The 20,665-nt window shown below is 37.3% G+C and overlaps 2 protein-coding genes across 20 annotated transcripts in view; one reads left to right on the plus strand and one right to left on the minus strand.

The window, feature by feature from the left end:
* CCDC122 (coiled-coil domain containing 122) overlaps positions 1 to 20,665 on the minus strand; it is a 71,535-nt gene that overhangs the window by 39,594 nt on the left and 11,276 nt on the right. The window contains exon 1 of one of the 10 annotated variants that reach the window (XM_058437842.1): positions 16,077 to 16,142. The exons of 2 other annotated variants lie outside the window; for them this stretch is intronic. The gene's annotated coding sequence lies outside the window, so the exon portion shown is untranslated. 7 more of the 10 variants (XM_058437843.1, XM_058437841.1, XM_058437838.1 and 4 more) reach the window with 7 other exon arrangements.
* Positions 4,534 to 20,665, plus strand: part of LACC1 (laccase domain containing 1) — a 141,615-nt gene continuing 125,483 nt past the window's right edge. For 7 of the 10 annotated variants that reach the window (XR_009213242.1, XR_009213238.1, XR_009213244.1 and 4 more), the window contains exons 1-6: positions 4,534 to 4,581; positions 5,432 to 6,027; positions 6,660 to 6,838; positions 8,455 to 8,620; positions 13,447 to 13,672; positions 16,135 to 16,256. Coding sequence is in view for 3 of the 10 variants with exons in the window: in XM_058437836.1 (XP_058293819.1) it covers positions 5,466 to 6,027; positions 6,660 to 6,838; positions 8,455 to 8,620; positions 13,447 to 13,672; positions 14,800 to 14,959 (1,293 nt within the window). In the remaining 7 variants the exon portion in view is untranslated. Of the gene's footprint in view, positions 4,596 to 5,431; positions 6,028 to 6,659; positions 6,839 to 8,454; positions 8,621 to 13,446; positions 13,673 to 14,689; positions 14,961 to 16,134; positions 16,257 to 20,665 lie in introns of those variants that run through there. The other 3 variants (XM_058437836.1, XM_032150798.2, XM_058437837.1) reach the window with 3 other exon arrangements.

Raw genomic sequence — 20,665 nt, forward strand, 5'->3', positions numbered from 1 at the left:
TGAGATCATCCTGGATTTAGGGTAGGTGACTGAATATGCAAATGGACAATGACCAGACCATATGTAAAAACAGAACTCTGACCCACAACCGGCAGCAAGCAACCCAGGAGACTAACCCATTATCTACAGTAACCAGTCCAGGAAGTCTATAAATTAGACTTGTAGAAAGTCATATCATTATCTCTAATAACAATCCTAGGAGACAAACTATAACAATTGTCCCAAATGGCCAGTACTGGATTAATAACTGGCATCTTCCCTAACTTTTGTCCCCATTTCCAAGTTGAGACTAACAAGAAGAAGCCATAGAATGCTCCACTTCTAGTTAGCCTGCCTGCAGCTTCCTCATGCTGAGAGCCTCTAATCAGGGCATGCCCACTCCTCTGCCTGCCTTCGACTCTGCTAAAATGCAGGAGATCGTGGCTCCCTCCCTTACAAGGCCTGAAAAAATAGCCTTTGCTTGTTCTCATTTGATTGATCTTCATTTATTTCTACACAAGAATCCTTATAAGAGAAAGGTAGAGGGCTACTTGAGACTCAGACCCACATGGAATAAGACCATTTGACGATGGAGGCATGGAGCTCCAAGTCACTTAGCCCCTAGGCAAAGAACACCTGAAGTCACCAGACAACAGAAGAGGTAGGTGAACCACCAAAAGGTGCAAGGTGCTGTCAACACCTCAGTTTCATAATCTGGCCTCCATAACTGTGAGAGAACAAGTTTTTGTTGTTTTTAGTCATCCAGTCAGTGCCAATTTGTTATGGTAGCCCTAGGAAACTAACAGAAGCTTTTAGCAAGGAAATTTGCATCTGCTACATGGCCTTTTCTGGAAAGATCCATAAACCTTAGTGTAAAAGGCTTAAAAACAACTGTTTTGTTTTTTAAAATTATACTTGTTCTCATGAGAAGATTTACATAGCATTATAAAAATGTCTGGTGAGTTCTTCAGTAGTTTCCCTTAATAGCCAGGCACTATCTCTGTCCTCAAAACACTCTAGGCAGAAAGACACACAGTCAATTAAAATGGAGAGGCACAGTAGCTTATGTCTTAGCCTATCTACACATAACCTCCAACCAGTTAACTCACTCTATTACCTTTGTAAGTCATAAGTGACTAATTCCCATATCATGCTAGGAAACTGTTACCTAGTAAATCTGCCTATTTCTGCTCCTATCAATTGACTAGTTCAATCTTATGACTTACTTGTGTTTGTTTGCAAACCTGTTTTTGCCAGTTGTGCTTGATATTGTGCTTTCGTAACTTAATATTGTATAAACCAATGAAATAGTGTGGAAATTGTTATTTCTTTAAAAATCTATGTTTAATATTTTGGAAAGACCCAACAAAAGTATATGAGATTAACTGTAAAAGATTATAAAGTATAGCGGTGGCTCATGCCTGTAATCCCAGCACTTTGGGAGGCTGAGGCACACAGATCATGAGGTCAGGAGTTTGAGACCATCCTGGCCAACATGGTGAAACCCTGTCTCTACTAAAAATACAAAAATTAGCCGGGCGTGGTGGTGCACGCCTGTAATCCTAGCTACTCAGGAGGCTAAGGCAGGAGGATTGCTTGAACCCTGTGGAGGTTGCAGTGAGCCGAGATCGCACCACTGTACTACAGCCTGGCTACAGAGCGAGACTCCATCTCAAAAAAGAAAAAAATTATACAGTATAAATCTGCCCTCAGATTGCTTCACAGGTGCCTTTAAGTTATTTTCCCCTTAAAAGTACAAAATCTTGGGAAATCTTAGCTGATGGTTTACGGGCACGGTTTATGCAAGAGATAGTATGCAGAATTCCAATCAGTAGACTACATGCAAAGAAAAGGTCTTGGACCTTCTCAATAGATTGGCAAATGAACACACAGTTGTTTTAGGTTAGAATACAGTTTAAGGTATTTGTTATACTTTTTCATGATTCTGTGGTTTAACTGACCTTTTTTCTTTTAAAAAAGCCTTTTTTAGATATAATTTACATACCACAAAGTTCATCCTTATAAAGTGTACAATTCAATATTTAACCATTTTTTCCACTTATTGCTTGGCTAGGGGCCCAAACTACATCTATGAGAGGACTTCTTATATATGAACAAAATGTAAAGAAGCTATTAATTTTGCTTGATGAGGGATGGGGATTCAGGGAAAATGATGTTTGAACCTGAAGAGCCTTGAACAAAAAGTAGCAGTTAGGCATATAAAAAGGGGGGTATTTTGCTAAGTAGAGGAATTGCAAATGTAAAGAATGAAATCATGTGGCCTCCAAAGAACAGCTTTTAGTTGAGTGGCTTGGGAATAGGGTGTTTTTAGTTTTTCAAACTTAATTATGCATCTGAATCATACATAGAGATTAAAACAAAACAAAAAAGCAAAGCAAAACATGCTTAGGCCTAACTCCTAGAGATTCTGATTCAATGTATATCTGGGGTGGAGTCTCTACGTTAATTACTTTTTTTTAAGTTGCACTTGCAGTTCTGATTTGCAGCCAAGAGTGAGAACCACTGGAGTAGGATAGAGTGAAAATGGGATGAGGAAGTGTTAGGACATGACGCTAGGACCAGATGGTGAAAGGAAATGGTATGCAAATACAATATAACAAACTCTCTCTTCCCTGATAACTTCATTCTTTTGAAATATTTTCTTTTTCATTTTTTTTACTGCCACTACTGTTGCATAAAAGAATACGAATCCCACCATTGTAAAAACAGAGATGAATGTTTAAAACCTTTGTAACTAAAAGACCTCTATTTTGCTTGAGGCATTAAGCTGGTGCAAAAGTAATTGTGGTCTTTGTCAATGGAAAAACCTCAATTACCTTTGCACCAATCTAATGATACATAAACAAACTCAGGGCAAAGTGCACCTTCTGATTGGGTGTACCATCTACCGCTCGGAGCTCTTTAACAAATGACCAAAGAAAATAAAAATTTTGACAAAACTGGTGCTAGGGCTATTGAAAGGTGGGTTTCTGTTCTGGGTTAGTGCTCCCAGTCTCTAGTCAAGCACAAGAACATGCCTACCCCAGACGGCTCTTCCAAATTCTCAGCTATTTGAGATTATGAGACAAAGGTTCTTTAGCGCCTACCAAATGAGCAACAATAAAGATAAAAGGGACCTCTCCTTCCATCATAACCAGTTCCCCACGAAGCACCATTTCTCTTACTCTTGGAAGGTAGGATATTTTTTCCCTTTACCATACACTGGCCTTCCATGTCTTAACTGCTATTTTCAAATAAATGAACGTTATATTCTTGGAGGACAGATAAGGGATGCTAAACTGCACCTTTATCATGATTTTAGGGATAAGCGCCTTTTACTTAAGTCCTGCTAGTGGCACATATTTTAAAAGGCCATAGAGGACATCCATGTTGTCAACACAAGTGAAGGCGCTCGGAAGAGTGTTGGTCCGCAAGAATGAGCACAAAGGCATTGGAGGAGAGACAAACAGCTTGTTTCTTGAAACAAACGAACAACAAAAAAACACTAAAAACATCTCGAGGGGGCCCCTGACTTGAGCCCTGCATGGGAAAAGCTGCCAAGAGCTAGCATGAGAAGGGACTGGCCCTGGGCTGTCGTGAGGAAACCCAGCGTCCTGACCACACTGCTGGGTCAGCAAGGCGTCCCTCAGAGACCGGAAGCGCGGACTTCAGCTCTCTCGGGAAACGGCTTCCGTTAGGAGAAGGGAGACTGCGGTTTAGTCCCGAGGTCGCTCCAGCAGCCCGGCCTCACGCGACCCACCATTCCCGCCGCCCCCTCACGGTGCCCGCCATTCCCGCCGCCGGGCTCTCTAACCGGGCCCCTAGTTCCCCGCCCCGTGCCCTCTGAAGACCTGCAGCTCCTGCTGCCCTGCGCCCGCTCCCAGGGCCCGTCGTTCCGTCGCCCTATCCCCCCTCACGGGGCCCCTAGCTGCCTCCTCGCCACCCTTTCCCGACTTGGCCTGCCCACTCCCGCCCGCTAACCCGCCTGGCTCCGGGCCGAGGGCCCTCGCGCGGCTCTGGTTCCTGTTCCTCTAACGCCGGCGGGGCTGCGGAATGTCGACTCCGCAGGCCGCCCAGACCCGGAACTGCTGAGGCAGCAGCGGGCTCGCGGCGCTTGGCTCATCCCGGGATTCCCCAGCGCTGGCGCTGGGCCCGCCGCGTTCGCACCAAGCACGCCAGGCGGCCCTGCCCGAGCTCCCTCCCGCCTCCCGGCAGCTGGCACGAGGGGCCCCGGCCGTCAGGTTTCCCCTGGGATCCCGGGACGGTATCAGGCGGGGTATCTGTGCGGCCGCGGCGAGGTGGGTGAGGTGAGGCGGGGCGAGGTGGGCGAGGTGAGGCGGGGCGGGTGTTGTCGCGCTGGGCCGAGCTTACGACTCCAGCTGACCCGCTCGCGGCTGCCCAATTTCGTTGAGGCTCAGGACGAGGGTCGGGGCGGCAAATCGTCACAGAGGTCGCCGTAGACCGGGGTGCAACCGAAGGTGAAGAGCGGGAAGGCGAGGACCGAATCGCCTCTGGTGTGCGTTGTCCGACAGGAAGTCCCGAATGGGCTGTGAGCGGCCGATGGAGGTGCCCGGGCAGGTGCAGAGCCACAGCCTGCGCCCCGTGAGTCGAGGCGGGTAGGAGGAACAGGGACCTGGCGGCGACACATGTTGGGCGGAAATTCACAATGAACAGGGAAGGGGGACGGTCACCCACTCAAAACTGGCTAAATGAATCTCAGAGGGAGCCCCGAGCGATGGGGAGCAAAGGTTAGGGGAAGCGGCAGGAGAAAACCTTCTTGGGACAAAGGGCGTCACCAAAGGGGGTCACCGGAGACCCGCAGGATGTGGTGGGAGGGCTGGGCTGGAGGTGAGCAAAGCTGCACGGGGAGAATGAATTAAGAAAGTTGCGAGGAAGCCTGTCTCATCCAAATCACTATAGCTTTTGCGGTCATTGCTAAGTGTGGAGCACTGCGCAAATCCTGAAGGGAACTCTATTAGCCATCTCAGCTTTTATCATCATCTTAAAACGCGAATTTCGCGCGCAGCTCCATTTAGCTTCGTGAACTTAAGCCCCCGCGTATGAAAGGATGAGACCTAATATGACAATCATGTCAGCACTAATGATATATCACACAGGTTGACACCCTGCAATTTAAAAACAGGACTTTTCTAAACTCAACAAGTAATTCCTTACTTAAAAGTTCTGTGTAAACAAAACAGAGGAACTGTTGTGCTGCTGGAAAGATGTACCAGCATTTTCACAAAACGAATTAAAAGATGGCTTTGCTTTCACTGTCATGGTTCTCTTGTGACAAAGTAGACTGGCTTTTCTGGGAGGGGCCTAGATTTACTATTTTAGTTACATTTTAAAATCAATGTAATTACTTCTTTTTTAATCTACCACAAATTTCTGTTGTAACTATAAGAGGATTTATATAATCTTATATTCTTACACTAATTTTTATTTGCAGGTGATTTATTTGGCATAAAAGTATTCCTCCAAGGATGGCAGAAGCCGTTTTGATTGATCTTTTTGGTTTGAAATTGAACTCTCAAAAAAACTGCCATCACACATTACTGAAGACTTTGAATGCTGTCCAATACCACCATGCTGCCAAGGCCAAGTTTCTTTGTATAATGTGTTGCAGTAACATCAGCTATGAAGGGGATGGAGAACAAGATAATTGTGAATTAGAAACAAGCAATGGATTATCAGCTCTCTTGGAAGAATTTGAGATTGTTAGCTGTCCCAGCATGGCTGCCTCTTTGTATACCATTAAACAGAAAATTGATGAAAGAAATCTGAGCAGCATTAAGGTAATTGTACCCAGGCACAGGAAGACATTAATGAAAGCTTTTATTGATCAACTCTTCACTGATGCTTACAATTTTGAATTTGAAGATTTGCAAGTGACTTTGAGGGGAGGCCTTTTTAAACAGTCTATTGAAATAAACATAATCACAGCTCAAGAACTAAGAGAAATTCAGAGTGAAATACAAACATTTTTGAGAAGTCTGCCAGCACTGAGAGGAGAATTAACTATTATCACTTCTCCTTTGATCCCAGGTATATTAACCACTAACTGTTGTTTTTACTTTGTACATGAAAAGCCAGTCTTTCTTCAGAGGTAGTTCACCTCTTTTTTCCTCCTTTCTTTTGTTGACTGTTGTGGGCTTATTACTCATTAGCATCAGTGGCAACACAGAGGTGTCATGTTTGGCCCTGTAGTATCAGGGGTGTCAAGGGATAACGCCTTCAAAGCCACCCCAAATAAATAAATTTGCTCAATGAAAATTTGATGTTGAGACGAATAATCTAACCCTCCTTTGCAATGAGATTTATGATACTGAAAATCTTCTATTTAGAAATCCTGAAATTTCAAATCATTGGTACCTTCATAGAAGAGTAAAATTTAAAACAATCAGTCTTCTTGGTTAACCAGTATTTTCTGTGAGCTATATGTTGTTAGATATAACAAAGCCAGATGAGACACAAGATACCTTTTGAAGAGCAACAATCTCATAGGGAGTGTAAAACAAACACAAAGCAGAATGCCATAAGAACATATGGAGGTACAAAATGCTGTAGAAATTAGAAGCCAAATAACAAGGGCAGGTAGCAGGGATCAGGGAAGGTCTAATTGAGAGACTGGTATTTTGAATAGCATCTTTTAAATCTTCACTGCTTATCTTCAACAGATATTTTCATACATGGATTTACTACAAGAACAGGTGGGATATCTTATATACCAACTCTTAGCTCATTCAATCTCTTCAGTAGTTCCAAACGGAGAGATCCCAAGGTAGTGGTTCAAGAAAATCTGCGTAGGTTGGCGAATGCTGCAGGATTTAATGTGGAGAAATTTTACCGAATAAAGGTAAAATTTTGCTTTATATTTTGGAAGATCTAAAGTATATTTTTTACTTTGCTAGCAACTACATGGACTTTAAGCTATTTAACTTTTGTATCTGCTTTTTTATCTAAAGTTTTAGAATAATGCTGTGGTTGTTTTTCTTAGATTTATACACCATAGCCTAAAGATCAGTTCTATTTTACACACACACACACACACACACACGTGCGTGCGCGCATGCAGATATATATATATATGCACACACAGAGAGATATACACATATGTATATGTACACATATGTACACATACATATGTATGTATAAGTGCATATATACATATGTACATATACGTGCATATATACATATATGTATGTGTGCGTGCATATATACGTATATGTACATGTACATATACGTATATGTACATATATAGTATACGTACATATATATATATATATATATATGCACACACACAGAGTAAGTCATCCTTTAATGTTGATAGGTTCTTGGAAATTGTGACTTTAAGTGAAATGACATAATAAAACCAATTTTACCATAGGCTAATTGATATAAATAAGAGTAAGGTTTCTAAGGCATATTGTCACAAAAACATCACCAAATTTCTAAATAAAGACCAACACATTCCTAGTATTAAACATTGAAATAAATGTGAGCTAGACATATGTTTACAGAAGAGTAAGAAAAACAAATAAGATAACTACCAAATTATTTCGGTTCAGGGCTTTGGGTAGCTGGAGTCTATCCTGGCAGATCAGGATGCAAGGCCACAACCCACCCTCGACAGGACGCCATTCCATTGCAGGGTGCCCTTACACACACATACACACGTACTCATACTGGGACCATGTAGACACCCCAATTCATCTAACATGCACTTCTTTGGGATGTGGGAGGAAACTGGAGTACCCAGAGAAAACCCACGCAGATGTGAGGAGAAGGTGCAAACCTCACACAGTCAGTGACCGGGTGGGTAATCCATTTTTTTCATTAACATTATAATGAAATGATGTGGAATAAAATGACATTATTGAAGAGCCTACTGTATATTTCATCTGGAGTCCTCAGTTCTAAAAGTACAGTTAATTCTCAGAGAGTATACTATCACTGCCCTTTTTGATTTAGAAGAAAGGGAACTGAATGGTGGTAGAGAAAGGCCATTATTTTATAAATCTACTCCAGGAGGAACTAGGGTCATAGTTGATGAGATAATGTCTTGTTCCTTACAGAATTCTAGCTTTACTTGAGTCTGGGAAAAGTAAAAATATCATTGATTTGTTAATTAACTTTCTTTTACAAGAAAAATTTTCATTTTGTAGAAAGTGCTATAAGAAATGATATACCTATCTTTATGGAAAGATGTTCATTTTCACTATATTAAATTTTATAACGTTAAACTCTGCTTTTCTTTGTATAAGCTATCAGAGATTATAATACCAAAAGCTTACATAGTTAAATTATAAGTAAATTTTGTGTTTTCCCGTATATAAAAGTGATATATTTAATGAATGCTAGTAATCTTAAACTGGTTATATAATTTTATACTACAATGAGTACCTTCAGGAAAGCTTATGGTATAAGAAATCCTACTTCCAAAACATTTTTGTTGCACATTTTTGGTATTAGACTCATCATTCCAATGACATCTGGATTATGGGAAGAAAGGAGCCTGACTCTTATGATGGAATAACCACAAATCAGAGAGGAGTCACAATAGCAGCTCTTGGTGCAGACTGTATACCGATAGTTTTTGCAGATCCAGTCAAAAAAGCATGTGGGGTTGCTCATGCTGGTAAGTATACTTAATTAAACATTTAGAATTTTACTCATTTTGTTGTGCAGGAAAAGTTGTAATTTCTTTCTGATGGACATGGCAAACAGTTAATTACATTACACTGTGGTAAGTGTAATGATGGGAGGGGCGGCATAGTTTTATTATAGGGACAGCTAAGAGGAGTATCCACATCAAATTATATGAATTATAGTAGAATTCCCAAAGGAGGTGGCACCTAGGTTGATTCCTGAGGAATTTGTTGGTTTTGGCCAGGTAACAGTGTTCCTTAGCAAGGGTGCTATTAACATTTTGGGCAAGATAATCCCACATTGCAGATTAAGTGTCTTTAGCCCCTGAAATTCTTAATGACAGTAGCACCTCTAGTTACTGTAATAACCAGAACCAACCAACCAGCCAATCAAACAACAACGAAACCCTCCAAGCTTTTCAAAACACTCCTTAGGGGAGTGGTACTGCCTCTGGTTGAGAATCCTTGAAATCCAGGCCATAGGAAATAGGAATGTTAGGCATGTTGTAGAAAAGTGTTCACCCAGATGGAGCTGCATGTGTAAAGCTAGGGAGGTAGGAAAAAGCAAGATGTTTTGAAAACTGTTTTTAGTTTACATCACTTAATGTATTTAACTGTAACTATTCTCTGAGAGCAAAGAAGTATTTTTAGAAAGTATATTGTGTTAAGGATATGGAGTTTTGTTTTCTGAAGGTATTTTAAAATAGTATTTTAGATTACCCCGTAGCTGTGATTTTGTGTGAAATGAGGGATGATCTTTAAAATTTCCTTCTACTTGTAAATCTATGGCTACTTTGCTTTTTAGCTCATAAGTAAAAAAGAAAGTAGCATATTTTTATTTTGACCTAGCTGAAATAATGGGATAGAATGAGTAGAAGTCAGGTTGACTACATGACATTGTCAAAAAGTTATTTAAAATTTGAGTCTTGGCTCCTGGATATAAAAAGAGAATATTATTTTTTTACTTCTTAGGTTTGAAAACATTTAGTTTAAAAATATCTAAGATCAAGCAGTCAAAATGAAGTTATAAATGTGAATTTCAAGTCATTAATAAGTTACTTTTGAAAGAATAAAATACCTAGGAATACAGCTACCTTAACCAGGGAGGTTAAAGTTCTCTACAATGAGAATTACAAAACACTGCTGAAAGAAAGCAGAGATAACATAAACAAATGGAGAAACATTCCATGCTCATGGATAGGAAGAATCAATATTGTTAAAATGGCCACACTGCCCAAAGCAATTTATAGATTCAATGCTACTCCTATCAAACTACCAGTGTCATTTTTCACAGATTTAGAAAAAACTATTTTAAAAATCACATGGAATCCAAAAAGAGCCCAAATAGCCAAAGCTATCCTAAACAAAAAGAATAAGGCTGGAGGAATCATATTGCCTCCCTTCAAGCTGTATTACAAGGCTACAATTACCAAAACAGCATGGTACTGGTACCAAAACTGACATATAGGCCAATAGAACAGGATAGAGAACCTAGAAATAAAGCCACACACCTACAACCATCTGATCTTTGACAAAGTCGACAATAACAAGCAATGAGGAAAGGATTCTCTATTTGATAACTGGTGCTGGGATAACTGGCTAGCCATATGTAGGAAACTGATACTAGATCCCTTCCTTTCATCATATACAAAAACCAACTCAACATGGATTAAACACTTAAACATATAGCCTAAAACTATTAAAACCATAGGAGAAAAACCTAGGAAAGGCCATTCTGGACATAGGCATAGGCCTTGGCAAAGATTTCATGGTGAAGACTTCAAGAGCAAACAAAAACAAAAATAGACAAGTGGGACCCAATTAAACTAAGGAGCTTCTGCACAGCAAAAGAAACTATCAACAGAATAAACAGAAAACCTACAGAATTGGAGAAAATATTTGCGAACTATGCAGCTGAAAAGGTCTAATACGGAGACTCTATAAGGAACTTAACAAGCAAATAACAAACAATCCCATTAAAAAATGGGCAAAGGACATGAACAAACACTTCTCAAAAGAAGACATACACGTGGTCAATAAGCATATGAAAAAACTCTTGATATTACTAGGCATTAGAGAAATGCAAGTCAAAAGTACAATGAGAAACCATTTCATACCAGTCAGAATGGCTGTTATAAAAAAAGTCAAAAAACAACAGATGTTGGTGAGATGGTGGAGAAAAGGAAATGCTTACACACTGCTAGTGGGAATGTAAATTAGTTCAGCCACTGTGGAAAACAGTTTGGATATTTCCCAAAGAATTTAAAATTAGAACTACCATTCAACCCAGCAATCCCATTACTGGGTATATACCCAAAGAAATATAAATTATTCTGCCATAAAGACACATGCACATGTATGTTCATCACAGCACTTTTCACAATAACGAAGACATGGAATCAACTTAGATGCCCATCAGTGGTGGACTGGATAAAGAAAATATGGTACATATACATAATGGAATACTATAAAGCCATAAAAAAAGAATGAAATCATATCCTTACAGCAGCGTAGATGCAACTGGAAGCCATCCTAAGTGAATTAATGCAGGAACAGAAAATCAGATACCATATGTATCTTTTAAGTGGGAGCTACACATTGAGTACACATGGACACAAAAAAAGGAACAATGGACATGGGGGCTTACTTAAGGGTTGTGGGTGGGAGGAGGGTGACGACTGAAGAACTGTCTGTTGGGTACTATGTCCACTACTTGGGTGATGAAATCGTTTGTACACGAAACCCCAGTGACATGCAATTTACCCATGTAACAAACCTGCATATATGTACCCCCGAACCTAAAAAGTTGGAAAAATAAAAATATTTTAACTTTAAAATATAATATAATTAGATACATTGTATACTTATTTTATCAGATATCAAAAAGAATAAAATTCTTCTATGGGACTAATTTAATAAAGATCTTTTAACCAGATATATATAGATAGATACACATGTGCTGTAGGAGAAAAATAGGAGGTGGATGAACTACAAGTGAGAGGATAACTAAGGAGGCTCACTGAAGAAGAGAGCTACTCTCATCTGTGGAAAAGCCCTGACAATTTCTCTCTTTAACTCAAAATGCCTATATCTAGTTGCTTCCCTTTGAACATCACTGTCTGCATCTTCCTAGGTGCCTCAAAATCATTATGTCAAAAACGCAACATTTTTTTCCCTAAAGTCTTCTCTGCCAGTTAGGTTTCCTGTTTTGATTATTGATATCCTACCCACTTACAGATAGAAACTTGATGTCTTCATTCTGTACTTCCCATAACCACATATTCAGTGGGTTACCTGTAGAGGCTGAACCTATCACCTAAGTCCTTCTTGCTTTCATCATCTCCTTTTATCTGTAAAAATTGATCCCTTCACCTGAGTGCCTACCTTTTGAAGGGTGTGAGTATGGAGTGCTTAAGGAAGGTGTAAGGGAACTCATTACTGGCCAACCATATCAGCTGAATCAAACCCAGATATAGGGAATAAAGGAAAAATGCAATATTCTTAGCTTTCTGTCTTTGGCAACAAGAAGGTAGCAGAAGTAAAGAAGATGGTTTTATCTTAGAACACTAAGATGCAAGGCAGATAAGACAAAGATGGCAAGGGAACAATAGTCTGGGCAAGTGGGAAGGGAATAAAAAGAGACTGTTAATTGAAATATAATAGATATATTTTTGTAAAAAGTGAGGGAGAGATGAAACTGTAAAACATTGCTGAAGGACATTAAAGAAGACACAAATAAATGGAGAGAAATTCTGTGTTCATGGATTAGAAGTTAGAGAAATTGAAATCAAAACCACAATGAAATATCACCCCACATCCATTAGGATGGCTAATATTTTAAAACCTCAGAAAATAAGTGTTGTTGAGGATATGGAGAAGTTGAAATCCTGGTGCACTGGTGGTGGGAATGTGAAATTGTGTAACCACTATGGAAAACAGTATGGCAATTTCTCAAAAAATTATAAATAGATTACCATATAATCCAGAAATTCCTCTTCTGGAAGTATATCTAAAATAACTGAAATCAGGAACTCAAAGAGATATTTGCACACCAATGTTGATAACATAATTATTCGCAATAGCCAAAAGGTGAAAGCAATCTAAGGTACCTTGGTAGATGAATGGATAAGCAAAATGTGGTGTGTGCATACAATGGAATATTATTTAGCTTTAAAAAGGCAGGATATTCTGACACATACTACAATATAGATGGACCTTAAGGACATTATGCAAAGTGAAATCAGTCAGTCACAAAAAGATAAATACTGTATTGATTTCACTTATGTGATATACCCACAGTAATCAAATGTACAGGAACTGGAAGAAGAATGGTGATTGCCAGGGGCTGGTAAAAGGAAGAAACAAGGAGTTATTGTTAATAGTTGTAGAGTTTCCATTTTATCAAATGAAAAAATTCTGGAGATTGGTTATACAACAATGTGAATTCAACACTACTGAACTGTATACTTAGAATAGTATTTTTTTGTGGTTATAATAGTAAATTTTGTGGTTTTTTTAACCACAGTCTTTTAAAATGTGAAAAATAGAAGACTAAGAAGCTATTATCTCAGTGGAAACTGAAAGTGTAGAGCATCTTTAAATGGAAGATGAAGAAAACTCCCATTACATGTCTCTTCTGTGTCAGGTGCTTTGTGTAGTATAGCTCATTTAAAAACCACATGATAATGTAATTTATTATTTCTGGACTTTGAAAAATATACAAACTAAATCTGCTCACTTTTAACTTAGACATAAATTCAGGTGAAATTTTGCTACGTTTTGACTTTCCTTATCTCTTTTTATTCCTATTTACCAGGTTGGAAAGGTACTTTGTTGGGTGTTGCTATGGCTACAGTGAATGCTATGATAGCAGAATATGGCTGCAGTTTGGAAGACATTGTTGTTGTACTTGGACCTTCAGTAGGACGTTGCTGTTTTACTCTTCCAAGAGAATCAGCAGAGGCATTTCATAATCTTCATCCTGCATGTGTACAACTGTTTGATTCACCAAATCCCTATATTGACATCCGTAAAGCCACAAGGTATGTCCGATTTCATTCAACTGGAAGTTTGATTATTTCTGATTGCTCTAAAATGAAATTTATTTTAGAGAACAATTAGTAACTCTAAGAAGAATTTAGGTGGTGGTTATTTAAGCAGCTGACATGCACATGTACACACTCATTTTAAATATGAAATCTGTTTTCATTTGAGTTTGAATAACAGAAATTTTCCTATCTGGTATCTTTCATTGATTTAAAAGTGAAGGAAGAAACATTTGGCATTTAATTTTAAGAGATCTACTTAAACTTCATATAGAAAAGTTGGCATGTACTTTACTTCACAGCCATTCGTCAGCTAAATTCTCCTAAATGTAATGAACTATCAGGAAGCTGATATTTTAAAATTATTCTTATTATCTAATTAACTAGAGGAATATGTTTTTTAGAAAATATATTGGATAATATAAATACACAGTTTTTTACTTTCAAGTTTTTTATAGTTCTTTGCATTTTTTAATTTATGAAGTTTTGTTATTAATAACTGGTGAAAATTATTTGCCATTACTACAAAGGCAAATTAATGTGTGTTTTAAATCATGTTTCTATTCCAGTCACCAAAACCTTACCCAGAGTCTGCCTCATTTAGTACAGATGTGGAAAAGTTTGAAATTGTTTCTTAAATGTGACTTTTTAAATCAAGTATCACTAATTTGTAGTCATATTTCATATCATAAAGTGTTCATGGAGAAGCAAGTTTTCTGAGAAAAATCTGGCTAATAGAAGGAAAGAAGATGAAGGGCCAGATGACTAAAAAGCATACTCTGGCTGAGCCAGATGAATTTTATCTGATATCCTGGTAACTTTTATAGACATTTCTTCTTAAATATGCACTTGATTTTGATTATAAAATTCTGTACCTAGATTATGTCTATAGGACAATATCGAAGGTTGTACTGTGCATATATGAACTTAGGTGATAAATGCTGATAAAGTGTAGCATTTTTTTTCCTGACTAGTCCATGTTCTGTAAGTGAATAACAATATATATTGTTCTAGGTACATCTTTCTTGGAACTTTTTCATGCCAACGTCCATACTTTTTTCCATATTGCTTTGGCTATTGGGAAAATAAACTCTTGCTCTCTTTTGAAAAATATTTTTCCTAAGGATTCTTCTAGAACGGGGAGGAATTCTTCCACAGAATATTCAGGACCAGAACCAAGATCTCAACCTCTGTACATCTTGCCATCCTGACAAGTTTTTCTCCCATGTCCGAGATGGCCTTAATTTTGGTACACAGATTGGCTTCATATCAATTAGAGAATGAGGTACAGTAGGTTTTCTCTCCTCTCTCCATTTTTCCTCTCTTTCATCCCTCTCTCCACCTCTCCCTCCCTTTCTCTTTCTTCCTCTTTTAGCCTTTTCCTCCCCTCACTTTAAAAAAACAGTTAATTATGTTAAACTTTACTCCTTTATTCCTACAGGAAGAATGACATTTCTACTTTTTTAGTGATGTAATAGTGGTAGCAAAGTTCATTTTCAGTAACACTGTATTATGAAGAGTAGCCACTCCTTTTCCTAGTTAATGAAGAAGAATTAGGCAGGCTTATGTTAAAAGTATAAAAATAAAACAATTTAATCTTTAAAAAGGTATGTAAGTATTTCCTTTCTCTCTACTATGTACTTGATATCTGTACATTCCCTATCCTCACATCCTTATAACTTTCATGTTCTTTTTGAAAAATAAATCTTTGCATAAAGATTCTAAATTCTAGAATAATAAGAAATTCTCACATACAAACTAGCTTGATTTTCAACTAGATTTCCAAATGATTATTTGCAGTTGGAGTTGGCCAAATTTTTCTTTTAAAATGACAGTAAATAGTTTAGACTTTGTGGGACATACAGTATGTGTCTCAGCTACTCAGCTTCGCCATTGTAGAGGTAGAGCAACAAGAGATACTGATAACATAGAAATGAATGAATATGTCTGTGTTCCAATAAAACTTTGTTTATAAAAATCAGGTGAGGGAGCCAGGCACAGTGGCCCTGCTCCTGTAGCCCAGCTCCTCAGGAGGCTAAGGTGGGAGGACTGCTTTAGGCCGGGAGTTTGAGTACGGCATGGATAACATAAACCCTGTCTCTAAACAATGAAATAAACAGGTAAGGGGCCAGATTTGGCCTATAGGCTATAGTACGCTGACACATGATCTAAAGTCATACTGCAAGAATGAGTGTAATTTCCCTAAAATAGTATTTATTAGAGATGGTTTTGTTGGAATTATACAAAAATATTTCATGGCACTGATTTAGCACTGCCCCTATAGGATATGTGTAATTTTCCCTAAGGTTACTTCTAGCTGAATTAATATTATTTTTTACTCTTTACAATGTTTCAGCTCTTTAACTTATACAAAAACTTTAATAGACTTCATGATTCTTACCTTGATATTCTAATAACACCAGTAAGGGTCTCATATTTGATTTCTGTGTATTTTACAGATACTTGACTGGATTTTTGTATAACTGCTTCCTGCCTCCTTCCAAACTGACTGCAAGAGAGAAATTTGGCTGTTTGATTTACTTAAAACCAAATGGATTACAATGGATAATTCACCTTTAGGGTATATTTTTACTATTATTCAAAGCCAAATGATTTTCATTTAATTATAGTAGTAACTGACAAAAATCAGTATGTTGTAGCTAATATGTGCTATGCATGAGAATTGTTCTTAAAGTTTGTTCTCCCTGTTTATTACACAGATCAGGAATAGATTTGTTCAGTTCAGTATTTATTGGATACCCTCTATTGGTCAGGCATTGTGTTAAGCATAGGTGAATCAAAATGAACACAACTTTTTCCTTTGAGTCTAATACAGTGAAGGAGATAAACACTTCTACAACTTAAATTTAATTTTAATAGCAGTAGAAGAGAACATAAGGAATAGAGGTTAATTTTACCCAGAAGGCAGGATAGAGAAAATATTACAGAGAAAATCACATTATCACATGGGCTTGAAAGATGTAGAGGGTTTTGACAAATGAAGAACAACCATAACAGGTAGAGGGAACACCGTGAACTATGGCATGAAACTGAAAGTGCGTAACATATTCTAGAGAGAGAAGGGTGTGGGCAAGAGTTAGGGCTGGAAAAACAGGTTGGAAACAGATAAGTAAAGGTCTCAAACACAATGTCAAAGAGCTTGCAGTTTATTTTCCAGGCAATGAGTAGGCAGCCAAAAAAAAAGTAAGGATGTATTTTTTTTCCCATGGCGTCATATTTAAGAGCATGGATTTAAATTGTGTGAGACAAAGCATAGAGACTAGATAAGAGGCGGTCAAAATATTTCAAAAAGAAATAATGAAGATCCAATGAAGGAAGTGGAAATTAAAATAGGGAAGAGAGTAGATGGATTAGGGAGACATTTAAGAGATGGAATCAATAGATCCTGTTACTAGATAATGGAAGTAAGAGGTGAGGAAGAGTGGAAGAGTCATTAATGACTCTAAGATTTCTGCTTGGCTGCTTATCAAGATTGGCAACAAAGGGAGGGAGAAGGTTTGGGAAAAGAGAGAAGGATCATGAGTTTGACTTTACATAGAATGAAGGGCATCCAGATAGAAATCTTTGGTTAATAATTAGAAATATAGACCTAGAAATTAGGAGGAAACCTGAGACCAAGACAAATATTTCAAAGCTTACAATACAGAGATGATACCTGATTCTGTTGGAGCAGGTTTGATCATCTAGGCAGAAATTAGGATGAGAAAAAAGGAGATCCAAGAATACAACCTTATAGTCACAGAAGTAAGAAAAAAAAGGGTAGTTGTTTGAAGAAGCCAGGATAGGTGTGGAAAGTACTCAAAAAGAAATCTTCAGGGATAAAATAAAGTGATAATTAAAAAGAAATCAGTGGATTAAACATTGAAACTTCTACAGGTAGTGGTCATTGAGTCAGCTTTCAGTGCATTAGGAAGAAGATGCATAGGTGTCAACTCTTTTTTGACAGCATTTTACTAGAGAAGAGAAAAAGCTGGGGACTGCATCTTGAAGGAAGGGACTTTTTTTGGATGAGCAGTTTTGAGTATGTTTGTCAGTTAAAGAGAGGAATTAAGTTAGTTTTCATTTGGGAAAAATTGTATATATATTTAATGTAAGTTATCACATTGCATCTTAAAAGTTTTCTTATTTAATACATATATTTCCTACATGTATATGTGGTAGCATGAGAGCAAATAACATTTGTTTGGTATTTCCAAAGGACTTTCACATACATTACCTCATTTTACCGTTACAGCTACTCTGAAATACACAGGCATTATCCCTTTTATTCAGCTGAGAAAACTGAGCTTCATTGAGGTGGAGGTCAAAAATCACATAATTTGTGATGAAGTAAGATTTGAACATACGTTTTGTGACTCCAGTTTTCCTTTCAGATTTTAAAATTAATGAAAGGGATCTTAATTATACTTTTATTTTTAACTTTTTGTTAACATAATTTATTCATACATTCAGTGAAAATTTTGTTGAGGTACTGGGACAGGTTAGAAAATACAGTTGTAGCCCTCAGGATATTTAATATCCAGTGAAAAGTGACAGTCAGTAAACCAACAATTTCAATACTTTGATATATGTTGTGAGGTTGTGATAACTGATTCTTGCTTAGTTTAATTCTATATCTCCCTTAGGCCAGTGTTAAATTTAAATAAAATACCTCATTTTTTCCAATTCAGGGAAGGCACTAAACGTAATGCATAGGATAGAAATGTTGAACTCATCCAAAATATTATTTTGTTTAATGAAAATGATAAAGATTAAGGAATATTTCCATGTATTGAGAAAGGTTGATAATTTTCTAATTCTTCATTGTGCATTATTTTGTTTGAAGTTGGTAAATTTGGAGTATCCTGCAGACACATTTTGCTTTATGTACTACAACACTCTACAACCAACTAAAAATTATTTTGATTATCTGATTTTGGATTATCTCTGCCAAAGTGTGTAATGAAAAGTTGTCTCCTTGCTGTTTTACTGAATGAAAAGTGTTGATTTAGAGACTCAAAACTATCAGGTTATTAAATAATCATCTTATTGTGTCTACAAGATAGCTGTCACTCTCCCATATTTGTATGTAGGTTTCTAGGACTTTTGGGGTACAACAACAAAGATTTCTAGTAAGTTTTGTTTTTGTTTTTAATTTTATTTTAAATTTATAAATAACAATGGTACCTATTCATGGGATACATAATAATGTTTCCATTCATATAATGTACAGTGATCTGATCAAGGTAATTAGCATATCTATCATTTCAAACATTTTTGTGTTACGAACATTTAATATGTTCTTCCAGCTATTTCAAACTGTATAATATACTATTGTTAACTATAGTTATCCTACAATGGTATAGAACACTAGAACTTATTCCCCCTAAAGTTTTGTTTTTAATCTAAGCACTACTACTAACTGCACATAGGAAATATTGATTGCTATTTTATTAATAAGGGGAATTAAGTTTGTAAGTCAAATAAACATTAATTAAATACCTTTTTGAAAATACTATCAAACTAAAACTTACCAGGCCATTTATCCAACTGTAATTTTAAATTGTGAAGAGTAGCACAGTGGCCAAATATGCTATACTCCAGTGCTTTATAAAACAAATCAGATGACCTTACCACTAGGAGGTGGTATTTCAATAAGTAGCTCTACTCTTATTTCTTGGTATAAAGTTGAACTAATCTTAAACTTTTTATTTTCTTGTGGAATAAAAAGGGAGGGGAGGGTGCATTTAAAGTTAGTGAATATATTGCTCTTACTTTAGGCATAACATGGTAGTTCAAGTAGATAAAAGCATTTAGGAACCCTCACCCACTTCTGTCTCACTCCTACAGAATCTCTAGTAATTGCTTTTCTGTGAGTAGATTTTTGGGAGAAACTCAGAGAAGCTTATTCTGCGTAACATGACAAAACAGAAGTAATACCCATATATTCAGCAGCTGGAAGGAAAGATAACAGTGACATATGCGTTATATGCTTTTATATCTCAAAGTGGGATTTGATGTTTATTTTTACTTGATTGTCCTAGAGTTATACTTCCAATGTATCCATCTTACTTTTTGTGTGAACTCTTAGAGAATGCTACCAATCTATGAAAGTTCAGCACTTTAAAGAAAGCATTACCCAGTTATCGTGTTATCGTGTTGGTATGCATGAGTCCTTGTGTATGTGCTAAATGGCAAACAAGAAATATGTGTGTGTTAAATATGACACATAGACTATTTGCCCTAGCTAATATAAATTAACACACACATAACACATTGGATGCAGTGGAATAATAGATTTCTCCCTATAGATTTTTTAATAAATTATGCAGTAAAGAATGGAAAGCATGGTCCATATGCTTACTGGATGTGTTTGTGTGAACCCTGATCTAGGGCACGTGCATTTCCATTGTAGGCAGTGTTTTTAAAGTTTACTTGTCATTTCAAAGATTGTCATAAGCAATGCATTGTTCTGTGCTAGGTCATTGCTTAATGAAGAAAAAAGAAATCTGACAGTACTGCTTTTTCCAGATTAACACGTTTGGTTTGAAGTCACAGTGATTACATGTCAACCGTGTTGAGACAAACTGTTCATACTCTCCTTAGATGCATTTTTGTAGAGAAAGAAATGCTTACATCACATTCCCCATGTCCTTTTGCTGAGCTATGTCTCTGCTGTATTTGGAGCAGACTTTTTGTTTTATTTAATTCTCAGAAGGTTGAGGTGTCCAGTTACTAAATTTTGTTAAACAAAATTTCCAGCAGACACTGTAGCTCAAAATACCACATTCCTTTCTAACCAAAACCAAAACAAAAGACAAAAAAAGGGGAGTAAAGGGAGTACTCTCGTTTCATGAGAAACATTTGTAGAAAAGAGATTTGTTCATGGTAACAATTGGGTTTTTAATATCCTTCATGTTCTGAATTCTGGATCACACACTGCTTCAGTTTACATCTCACCATGCTTTCCTGTTCCTTACATTTTTAAAG

This window comes from Hylobates moloch, unplaced genomic scaffold (assembly GCF_009828535.3).
Source record: "Hylobates moloch isolate HMO894 unplaced genomic scaffold, HMol_V3 SCAFFOLD_4, whole genome shotgun sequence".
Classification (NCBI taxonomy): Eukaryota; Metazoa; Chordata; class Mammalia; order Primates; family Hylobatidae; genus Hylobates; species Hylobates moloch.